Source organism: Anguilla anguilla, chromosome 5, assembly GCF_013347855.1.
Source record: "Anguilla anguilla isolate fAngAng1 chromosome 5, fAngAng1.pri, whole genome shotgun sequence".
In the NCBI taxonomy this organism is placed as follows: domain Eukaryota; kingdom Metazoa; phylum Chordata; class Actinopteri; order Anguilliformes; family Anguillidae; genus Anguilla; species Anguilla anguilla.
In genome coordinates this window covers 37,820,544-37,832,988 of record NC_049205.1, presented here as the reverse complement: position 1 = coordinate 37,832,988, position 12,445 = coordinate 37,820,544, and the positions used below count along the sequence as shown (strand labels likewise).

General features: G+C 43.7%; 1 protein-coding gene across 1 annotated transcript in view; it reads right to left on the bottom strand.

Moving 5' to 3' along the window:
• Positions 1-999: 999 nt before the first annotated feature.
• Positions 1,000-12,445, bottom strand: part of LOC118227017 (inhibitory synaptic factor 1-like) — a 57,460-nt gene continuing 46,014 nt past the window's right edge. Inside the window, exon 3 of the mRNA XM_035417068.1 lies at positions 1,000-2,003. Within this exon, the coding sequence (XP_035272959.1) occupies positions 1,131-2,003 (873 nt within the window). The 3' untranslated portion in view covers positions 1,000-1,130. The remainder of the gene's footprint in view (positions 2,004-12,445) is intronic.

Genomic DNA, 12,445 nt, shown 5'->3' with positions numbered 1-12,445 from the left:
ACTACTACTACTACTACTAATAATAATAATAATAATAATAATAATAATAATACTAATACTAATACTAATAATAATCTGTTTGACTCTCCCTATCATATTTTTTTCTCCTTGTGTAGAAACAGAAAGCCTGGCAGAGGTTTGTGTTAATGGGCTCCAGTAAAGCAGGGCGTGTATATGGCAGAGAGGTGAGTCTGAGCATTTTAAATAACTCATATTGATCAGCGGAGCTATTGGCAGTATCCCTGTGGAAAAAAGCAACTCTGTTGAGTGCCAGCCCCTACTGGGAGCGAGAGAGCAGCCGTACCCTTTCCCATCATGCCTTTGTGCTCTTCCATTCAAACCGTCACCCCTAACAACCTTTCTCCTTTGCCGAGAAGAATGAAGTGGAAATGTCAGCATACGGAACATGGCAAATGGAAAATACCTGTTTTACTCCCTCACAGGTTCAGATTGCAAACACTGGCAATAAACTATTGAAATCACTTAGAAAATCAGGGAAAAGCCAAACTGTGTTGGCGTCCAGACAAACAGATACAGACAAACATTTCATGCGTGGTGTAAGCAAGATGACCTCACGACAGGGGGACACAAGAAGCAGCACTTACATTCCTTTCAAGCCCCCCTTCCCACCCCCCCCCCCCCCCCCCACACCACCCCACCCCCCCAGGACTAAAGTTTACACCTAGTGTGTGTACTGCAAGAAAACTTTATGCCATTGATTGACCATGTATGGTTTCGTAGAACAAAAATTGTACACGCTGTTAGATGGCAGCTTACCAAAAAATTTGATCTTTCTCACACATCTCCCGTAAATAAATCACACTCTTCCAGTAAATTCTGAAGGTTCAGGGAATTACGTTAGTGCTTTAAGGGATAACAAACCTTCAGGGCTCCCACCGTTTTGGTCCGGTTCTAAGGAACAGCTTTTCCATTTCTGTGGAATATTATTTCTAGTCTTTATTTCCCTGAGCCTCAAAATGACGTTAGGTAGTCGAGAGATTTCCCACATATCATTTATTTAATTTTATAATATTTATGTACTTATTCGTATATTAATCTATTTTCTATATATTCGATATTAAAGTGTACACGGTCCCTTTATTTGTCTCGTTTGAAGTTTTTGTGTCGTCTCAATGCAGGTCCTTTGTTTTCTGTTTGGCTGGTATATAGGGCAGTACAGTTTGGGTACTCTTGTCCGACACGGTCTGCGTGCTGCTGTTCCGTACCAGTTTCTTTCGGCAGCCCGGGTTGAGGAGACCCTTTTTGGCAGGCGTGGGGTTTCCCAAAGCCGTCTGCCCCCCGCCCGCCCGCAAAGACGAGGGGAGAGGGGAGGGGTCCAGGCAGTTGTGGTGGGAGTGTTCGGAGGGCGGGAGCTTGGGCGTGGCCGGGGGCGTGGCCGTGGGCGAGGCGACCGGCGGGCTGAGCTCGTTGTCCGTCTCCGGCGTCCCGCAGCCTCCCTCCTCCTCCCCCTCTTCCTCCTCGTCCTCGTCGTCGTCGCAGCACAGGGCGTGGTACAGGATCTTGTCGCTGAAGCGGACCCGCTCCCTGGTGCCGGAGTTGCGGGAGGTCTTGTGACTGTGCGTGGAGCTGGTCGCCTCTTCGCTGGAGGAGTCCGGGGTGACGATCAGGGGCCCGTTGGGGATGGGGAGGCCCCCGTTCATCTGCGAGTACGCCGTGGCGGTCGCGGGCGTGGTCCCGGGCGAGGTCGCGGTCGCGGTCGCTCTCGCCCGCGCCGGCCGTGACTCCTCCTCCTCCTCCTCCTCCTCCTCTGCTCGTTCGGGAGGTTTCTGGGGCGGCGCGGCGCTCGGAGACAGCGAGCTCTCCAGGAAGCTGCAGAACTCCCAGCTGTCGGAGAGCACGTCCGGGTTGAGGAAGTCCAGCCGGAAGGCGTCGCCCAGACCCCTCTCGCTGCTGGACGTGCTGCTCGCCGTGGCGACCGTCCAGTCGTCCGGCTCCAGGTCAAAGTCAAAGTCGGACGTGAGCTGGTCAATCTGACCGACCACCTAGGGCAGGGCAGGCAAACGAGGATGGAGGGAAAAAAAAGAAGAGAATGAAAGAATTAGAGGAGCGAGTAATCTACCGACTTCCAGCACTCCTGACTGCTGCCAATAGAAGGTTCCAGAAGAGGCCTGGGCCCATGAAATAGGCTGATCCTCTCCAGTCAGCATGCATCCTGCCTCAGCGTTTATGGCGCGTTTTTAAAAAGCACTTAAACCCCATTGACTTTATATTGATCCTTCCCCTGTTTATGGCATTTAAAAAGAAACCCGAACGCCTGAAGTCTACACCCTGCTTAATAAAAAGCCATATGCTCCCATATGTTATTTATTATAAAGTTCCAAAATGGCTAAATATTTGTACATTGTGTCTGGGTACATGAAGTAACGCATTGCAAATTTTGCTCTGGCATTTAACTTGCTGCGGCCTCATCCGCGATCCATTTTTTTGCGTACAAAAATAATATACCCTTTCATTTATGACTTAGAAAAAACCCAAATCCAGTCTCACGCCGGGGATTAACTCCTAAATCATTCTTCCGCCGGATTGAGAGAAAAAAAGAACAATTAAGAGTCCCACAGCCTGCGCATGAGTCTGTGATTAAGAAGGACGCGTTAGCATCAGCAGATGCACTGAGTGATTATGCAGGTGCTTCCCGGAGCAGATAGCATAAATACCTCGCGCCGAGCGACTTGATAATCAGGTGGTGAATTTAGGGGCTTAATGAAATACGAGGCGACTCTTTAAAAGAAAGGCAACCTTTACAGATCACACAAATCTCCGGAAAACAGAGAAGAAAAGCCCGGGGCTGGAGAAGGGCTCCGAGCGACCTCTGAAGGGTGGAAAGCTCGCAGGCCACGGACGCACGGCCGGGTTCCCCCCCCCCCACAGACCAAATAAAGCAGGCGGGGGGACGGGGGGGGGGGGGGGGCGGGGGCAGGGGACGGCACCCTGAAGAAGCATTTGCGCTAATCTTCTGAGCAGCGCCCCGCGGATAGGCCCATCCGGGGCCCTTCGCTTGCTTGAGTTCACGTGCGCGATCCCTGACGGTTCGATGTTCGGCATCGGTGAATACAGACGGCCCCAGAAGTCCTTTTATGTTAGCTGAAACTGTGTGTCTGTGGGACTGCATGCCAGTGTATATAAACACTGTGTGTGTGTGTGTGTGTGGTGTGTGTGTGTGTGTGTATAAATACATAGGCGTGTCAATATGCATGTGTGTAAGTGCCTAGGTGTATTTCTGTGTGCGTCTCTTATTGTGTTTGTCTTTGTGAATGTGTCCGTGTACCTTCTGCATATTCCAAGAGCAGCACCTGGGAAGCATGTTGATACAGTGTGCTGATGCATTTCATGGAGCACCTTCTGGTGGGTAATGTCTGCCTTCCTGGACAGAATGTCCATTTCTTGTGTTCATTTCTCAATTGCATGTGGAATGTTGGACGAAGAACAGCGTTTTCACCTTATTATTCCTCCTTTAATGGGGGATTTATTCAGCTGCTGTTTATTCAATGAACTACCTCATCAACACATCATCATTGTCCTACAAAGGTATAAAGTGTTGAAACGTATAGTTCCAACATTGCTATTGAAATTAATACTATATTAATACCAACAAATGAATCTTGATTCTGATTTTGGTTCCCATACTAAATTTAAAAATCTCCTTGATTACTTTATCATATGTATGATATGATATGTATGATTGTTCAGACATAAATATATGCAGTTCCAACAGACAATATTGTATAAGTGTTTGTGTATAGATTTAAAAAGAGCCTGCCACCATACAGTAGAAGCAGTAATAGCAGTTCAGTCCCTCTGTTCAGCAGGACAAATTTTGTTACAAATTAGCCACCAAATTCTACTATTATTAAAATAAAACTAAATGTATTAGAGGCCATATGCTCCCAACTCAGGGTTACCCTGAGGTACACCAAAAGACAAATAACAGCAGACGAACAGGGCATACGGTAAAGCATTCTGGAAACAAAGGAAACTACATTTTTCTGTTTAACTCTTATGTTCACTTTCTTACACACAGCTCAGAGGAGAATTTCAATTTACTCAAATAAATCAGGAAATATGTTATTAGGAGTCAGGGCACATTTCTCTGTTCTTTATAGGTAAGAGCAGACTGAAGACTTGATCATAATTACAGGCTGCAGGTTCAATGCTCCTTTGTGCGATTTAATATTCGTAGAACCCCGAGATTACAAATAAATCATCAAATTGGAGGTTTCAGGAGCGGAAATTATGGGTATAGTGCATTCATTTTGCCAACCAGCGTGGCGTAATGAGGAGAGGTATCGGAGGGACCGTGTTTTCCTCATCGACGGACACACAGAGTTGCCAGGCTTGTCGGCTGCATTTAAAATAAACGCACGCACCCGAGGACTGCGTGGGAGTCAGGATTTGCTGAAGAGTCTACTGTGTGACAGTCCGTCAGCTGTTTTTGTGCTTGACCCATGTTTTTTGGCTGACAACCAAACTTGCAATCTTAACTTTCCCCTGTCTGAGCCCTTCCTTTCTGTCTTGACAAGTTACTGTTTTTGACAACTCTCATTTTTCCCCTTTTGTATGTCATTGTTAAGCCGCTTAGCCCTCTGAAATTATAGAGGAAGCACACTGTAGTACAAATAGGCTGGAGCGCGTCGTTTGTCGTTCTGAAGTCCTTGTAAATAGCTGTTGTTGAAATTAAAACCCAGCGTATTCAGTGCAAAACCACATTGGTAGTTGTTTCCATTCATATAACACAAACAACTTACAATGTGCGTTTTGCACCAGACACAAATTGTAGTCATTCTGTCCCACTTCACCAGTCTGCTTAAATACATGTGTATTCATGGTTTACCTTCACCCTGCCAGGACTGAGGACATCACATTGTGATGTCATCATTAGTCCACTGTGGCCTTATGTTACTGTATTGTCAGCATGCTGCTCACAGTGGTACGTCTGTTTGATAACAATAATTTGGTGCGATGATGCACGCAGGCGTACGATTGGTTCCTTGCGGCGCCTCTTCCTTCCAGCTGTGCGGTTTTGCCTCAGATGATCCTTCGAACCGTGCCGGTATTGTGTAGTTGCCCATAGTGAGTCACAGTTCACAGTAAGGCCTGCACCCATAATCACACAAACAGCTAGGGGTGAGTTTGGATGCTGCTGTGCACATGTTGGTGCTTTTTCGGTTACCACGGTTACTTGCTGCAATAGCCCACCAGTTTCAGAGAAACGCACTGGGCTACTAGAGAGGCCTTTGTTCACAGTTTTCAAGTGTACACAATAAAATGTCTTGTGTTAATTCAACTCTAACAGAGTTTATATAGAGTCCACTAGGGACCATATCTACTATCTTAATGTAAAATGTAGTCTAAGAGTTGATTTAACACTGACCATTTTAGTCTGTCAAAAATGGGAATATAGCTTATGATGAAATGTATGCTGTATTTATGCTGTATTAAAGCCATGTAAAAAGAAAAAAATCTGATTCTGGTGTGCCTGCATTCAGTGAAGTATTGAACAAGTTTGTTTCATCCCTGTCAAAATATCAGAATGTATTGTTATTATTGTTGTTGTTGTTATTATTATACATCATTCATGCGTTGAGTAGGCATTGCCATTATTGATAATACATGAGCAAAAAAAATGTTTGCAGTTGCTATTCAAATATAAGGTCAAGGAAAATTGTAGAGCACTTTAGTTGGAAAGAACACTGTAGGTCATACTTCCACTAAACTATGGGCTCCAGAATCACAGGGACGCAGTCAATGGCACAACAACTGGGTGGACAGGGTGTGGCTATTGGATGTCGGTATTTTCATGATCAGAGGTGGGGAACAAGTGGAAAACGGGTTGGATTATGATGAATATATTATCAGCAGGTGTATTGCAGCGGCATTGCAGGACCTGGGGGAGGGGGGGTTCTCTTGGTAAAATCCTTCTTACATGACGTTGTTATACAATGTTCTGTTGCTATTCCATTTCAAATTTATACCGCTAATTCTGCGATAGGGGATCAATAACGTAATTATGAAAATAACGTTATTTACCTTACATAAACATTGGAACGTGTGCCGCCCCCCCCCCCCTTCGTCGTCGTGTGGGCCCCCCTAGCGGTTGTGGCCCAAAACAACCGCATACAGCGTTTATGCCACGGTCCGGCCCTGCCAACAACAGTCACCAATTGAAGTTTAACCTGTTGAAACTGTTGAAAACAAGGACTTTTGCAGAATTCTCAATGTAGAATAACCTAATTTCACCATGCCAAGCCGCAAGCTCTTGAGTCAGAAGCGTATTCCACAGCTCACATCTATCATCAAGGATGACCTGACAGCACAAATGCAGAAGGCTCAATACTGTATATCGGTCTTACGCTGGACATCTGGTCCAGCAGGGACATATGGTCTTTTTTGGGTATAATTAGTCACTTGCTTGTGGACTTTGAACTTCACACAGTAATGCTGGCTTGTGAAAGGTTCAAGGGGAGACACACAGCAGAGAACATTTTTCAGAAATGTGAGAATGCCATCTACAACATTGTCAACAAAGTGTCCGTCATTGCGATCGATAAAGCTGTGAACATGTGAAGGCATTCACTCTCTTCCCAACAGTGAAGGTTCATGACAGTGACACAGAAGATGATGATGATGATGACAAAGCTGACCTCACGGAGATCGGTATAATAGATGAACTGGGCTATTTGCAACCTGAGAAAAGCCCATGCTTCATCTACACTGTCCACCTTGTGGTGCATGTCCCCTGGAACAAGCTGGCCTTATAAAAAAACGTGATGGCAATACTTCAAAAGTTTTCATAAATTTGCCCCAAAACCACAAGAGCAACAAAAATCTTTGAGGGTCATCTGAAGCTCCAGGCTGCTAATGCAACGTGGTGGAATAGTCGGCGGTAGATGATGAGGTCACCTCTTCAGATCCCCTCACACGTTGTGTCACAGCTTCAAGCCCCCACTCACCAGAAAGCTCCACGAGACACGAGAGAATCAACTGATGCCAGGCTGATAAAGTTGCACCTGGGAGTCACTCCATATGTCGGACGTTATCGCTATGCTGTGACATGGCAAGCAGGTGAGTCTGGCAGCTGGCTGCCACCCTGGACCCAAGGTTACACTTGACTGGTGCATGGGCGGAGAAAGACACAATGGCTGTCTCCCAATACGCCTCGCTGCCTGCATCCTTAGAAGTGAGCTCCCTCTGAAGGCAGCATCCTAACGGTCAAGGAACCTCTAAAGGCAACAAATTTGGGATGCACTTTGAAGGCAGAATGACATCACAGAGAGTTCACAAAACCGACATGAGCTTAATGTTTACTGTTACAGCCGACCACTTTTACTTTCCAACTGACAGACCCAACGTAAAATAAATACAGATTCTGTGGGTATAGCTCTAATTGTCCTGATTCTCTATTTAAAAAAAATTTAGTTCAGCTAACTACATAACCAGCCAATAGCCTATAGTTATATCATGATTTCAGTATGTTCGCTGTATGTAAGCCAAGTTAACGCTAGCTATGTTGTACTACTGGGATGTAACATGATTACTAGAAAGTTAGTGGGCTAGTTCTGGGAAAACTGACCAAGGCTTATGAACATTATTTACATTATTCCAATGTATTAAATCATTAAAATGTACTTTTAGATGTGACAACAAGAAATTATTGAGTTCACTGTATATATGTTTCCACCACTTCGCTGGTTTGAGCTGCCATTAATTTAACGAAAGTGGGAAGTCTGAGGAAATAGTGACAATGCTGCCCTCAAATGCTGCCAGCTAAGTGGAAATTATCAAAGGGAATTGAACCAAACCCTGTCCCAAACTGAATTCCCTTTGAAAATGTGGGGAATAATCAGAAAATTGCTTTCAAATTACAAATTAAAAATTGGTAAAACCCCAAAATCCAAATGTGCAAAGCTCATACAGACTTTGCCACCACTCATTGTTCACCAGTACACATTTTCTTTCTCTCTGTATCATAGGAAATGTCTGAGCCAGAGGCTCCTGTGCTCATAGCGAACTGAAACAGATGTGGTTTCCATGCAGTCGCCCCATGCTTGCTTCCCTGTGATACTGCCCGGATTAAGCCAAACCAGGAACCTAAGTAGGTCATGCTGTGTGCATTTCAGGAAATTAGTCTGCCGAGTGAAAAAAGTTTGGACCGACTCTCTTCATAATGACTTAGCCGCAGCGTGGCGTCAGCTGTTTTTTAAAATTTATTTACTTTGAGAGTGCCAAAGGGGAAAGCCTTCTGGCCCAGCTTTAACAGGGTGACAGGGTATTTGGGGGGTGGTGCTTGACTGTGGCAGCCAGAGCTGGTGGTGGGAACTGGTCTGTAGAGATGCCACACACACCATAAATCCCACACCACAGACGCCCAACTCTTACAGAGAAGAGTGGGAGACAGAGCACGCTTAGATCAGAATCGTCAATTGCATCTAATGTCGAAACTCTTTAGCTTTAGTGCAGCTCTGAGCTTATGAGAGAAAGAAAGAGCGAAAGAAAAAGAGAGAGAATGGGAATGTATGCGTGCATGAGTGTGTGTGTGTGTGTGTGTGTGCGCACGCTCATTATTCGGATGTTTATAAAAACCGATGTGTTTAACCGTAGGGCTTATAAACCTTTGATGTGCCACCGCTGGTTAAAAATCTATGCGCAGTTCCAGCACCACTCCATGAGTGAGAGGCTCCACGCCCTCCATGGCTTCGGGTGCAAACCGAGAAAAGAGAGGGAGGAGAAGAGGGGGAAAGACGGAGCGAACGTCCAGCGTGCCAAACTCACAGCACGAGCTGCGTGATCAATATGCTGCAAGCCTATCCCACGTACTGTGGCCAGCAGATGTTTTTTAACGGGAGACACATTCCATTTTGCAGCATTTTGTAAAATCCACATATCATTACTCACCCACTGCTCACTTTTCCATCAAACCGAAGTATAAATATTGAGGCCCAATGGAAAAATCCATTTTCTATTCATGCTATTTCTGCAGTTTCTTATCTGAGGTGAATACATTCTATTTCCTTTTTTGTTTCACTGCCTTCTATAAAGCTGTCATTACCACCCCATCATAAAGCCACAGTAATGTTTTGTACAGCACCTAAAGAATTAGAAATATCCAGAGGCCAAACAAATTTGCAGTCAATGTTACTTTCTTTATCACTACAGAAATGACAAGCATGTTTCCTTGTCCATCTCAAGTCTTTGCGGTGATAAACTAATAATTTGGAATGTAGTGGTGGACTGCAGTGAAAGACAAACTGAATGGATTCAACTGGACAAAGTGGTTAAAACGAAATGGATTAAATGTCTGATTTAATGCCAGTCAAATTCATGAATCAGTTAGCCAGTACGATAGATATCTATGTATGATGAAAAGAAGGTTTTCAAAAGCTTCATTTTATTTTATTGATTTTAATTTAAAGTATGTATCAAAGTTGGAAAATGACAGCCTTATAGAATTTCAAACATACATTGTATATTTATACCTAATGATAAAATAAATCTTAACTCAAAAAATGTCCTGTAATGTGTAAAAACATGTATGTGGAGTGGAAAATGGGATTGAAATTGGGAGTTTTCCCTGGATTCAATCAATTTATCCTTTTCTCCGAAAGTTACATGCAAATATTCATTTGTTCACCTCAAAAGCATAATCTAAATTATGTTTGTGAAGGGAACAGCCATTAAATTGTGATATAAAAGTCACTTTTAAGGAAAAATGAAGACGTAAACCAGGTTGGAGTCAGTGATCATAACAATAATAAAAAACCCATTGAAAAATATGTTGTCAATGTTTGCACTGAAGGAAAATACTGACTACATTTTACTGAGGGACAAAGTTAAGGATGCATGTTGATTTAATGCAGGTCTTGGCAAGTCTGAAAAGGGACAGAGAAACCAAAGAGAGCAAAAGCTGAAAGACTTGGTGTGCCTTGCAACACATAACCTTGGCAGTGATGCGACTCCTCTCTTTTACTTCTCCTTCTTCCCTTCCGAAACAGTTTGTCATTTCCTCCCAGTTTCCTCCGCTTCTATCTCTGACAATCGGCGGGACGGCCACCTCAGAGAGTGACAACATATGCCACCCCGCATCCTCCTCACTTTCCCTTCCGCATGTGGGGGGACGTCTTTGAAGCCAGGACACCTTCATCAGGCCTGTCTGCTCCATGAAACCTACACTGGAATGCTGTGTGTGTGTGTGTAGGTGTGTGGTGTGTGTGCATGGGTGTGTGTGTGTGTGTGTGTGTGTGTATATTTGTGTGTGTAAGTGTGTGTGTGTGTGTGTATGTGTGTGTGTGTGTGTGTGTGAGAGAGTGTGTGTCTGCATGTGCGTGTTGTGTGTCTATGTGCATGTGTGTGTGTTTGAGTGTGGTGTGTGCGTATGTGTGTGCACGTGTGCGTGTATGTGTGTGCAGGGGGTGAGGGGAAAACAAAACTTTGCAGAGGGCAGTATACAAACGCTGCCATTCTGAGACATCCTGAAAATCCCCTGCGAGCCACCATCTGGCTGCTATGCTTGCTTCACCTCCGCAATATCAGTATAACATGACTAAATATAGATTTTTTTCCACACCCATAAGCAGCATGTCGTAAATGAATTCTTAAAAATGGACACCTGTCCTGATTTGACCGGGAATAACCAGGAGGCACAATGTCACCTCTTTCACTTGTGACATGATGAACTGCTTGCGGGAGCATGTGTGCTTTAGCGTAATTGCTAAGCACACCGTTTGAACGGTAACCAAATTTCCTACCGGAACAGGGAGAAATGGGCTGGATGGTGACGGACCGTGCTGCTTGGACCTGCGTAGTCCTGGAAGCATCAGGGAACTCCTGGATGATGTGTGATGCCCCACTGAGATAAGCTCTGCGTGGCAGAAGGCCAGCAGCAGTAAGGCTGAATGAATCCGATCGCAGAGAGCACGGCGCATGATTAATCTCAGCTTAAACACGTTTTCAACCCACAAAATGCCAAGCTGCTCATGTATACAAAGTACTGTCTTACTGTCTGTAAGTCATTGATTAAAACTTACAAAATCTAGGCCTGCTGTCAAAAATACTATCAATATCAAGATATCAATACGAGGCCAAGTTATAGCAAACCATATTGGCTATGTAAGCTCACACAAATTAAACAAGCTCTATTGAAAAGCAATGCTACCCAAAGTTTCGTAAATTATTTAATGTAACTTGGCCTTGGGCTTTTTTCATCTGACCATCTGAAGACAATGTGGTCAATCAAACTTTATGTGTCACATGAAATTTATATCATTTACAGTGGAAGGAATCTGCAATTCAGCTGTGTTACACTTAAAAATTGTAAAAATGACTACACTATATGTTTGAACAATTGTTGGCATCCAGTGCTTTGAGTATATTAAATGCACGTCATGAATAAAAGCATTATTATTATTATTATTATTATTATTGTTTTGTTTTATTTTTTTTATTATTATTTTGAAAATTGTGTTCACAAATAGGACTTTTTATTATTTTAATAAATTATACAATTGTACTTATTTGGCTAAAATTTATCTGACACACAAACATGCAGTACATAAATGGGGCAAAAACAGAAAAACAGAACATGAAATGCATCGTGCTCAAATTTGCATTAGGCCTACTAAAATAATAACGTTGGGCTATTATGTGTCCTCTTTTATTTGAGTATTTGATGAAGCATATTGTCACTAACATGTAACTGCAACGGGTGAAGGAGAGCTCAGCAACAACATTGTAGACAAGGGCGTCAAACATTTCATTACAACAACTGACCAGGACAATAATCTTGATTCCAGCACATTCTAGAATTGACATTGACCCACATTGTTTCTCCCAGCATTGACAATATGGTCAAAATGCTATAGGCCTAGTCTACAGGCAAAAAATCACGCTTTAGGCTACGTGAAGTTTAACAGTTTCTATCCAAAATTGCCAAAAAGTCATGGAAAGCACTAAAAATGGAGGAAATGGTGTAAATGACAAAATGTGGAAAGTGACGGAACTTTCAAAAATACGGAACAGCAATAATCATGGATTCTCACCCCGGGACAGAATGACCACTCAAGTACTCTTCTCAAGTAGAAATTTCCCATGAGTACTCAAGCACTGAAAATCACCCAAATGCCCATCACTCATCATCATCATCATGTAGCTAAATTTCCAACAGGGAGAATTATTGATTGTGGGACTGGAGCATCTGTGATGACGAAGAAGGAAAAAAATGCAAAATAACACAAGTTTGGGGCTGTATTGTGTGGACGTGTCAAGTTGAATCTGAATTCTGTGTGTTTACATGAGGTTAGGTAGGTACAGATGTTAATGCTCTTACTGTAAGGGTTAAGAGTGTGTGATCATTGTCGTTATTTCTGTCGGAAACCCTGAAAAGTTAGAAACTCTCAGTGCTGTATAGGATTGGGGCACGTCCCTTCAAGGCGTA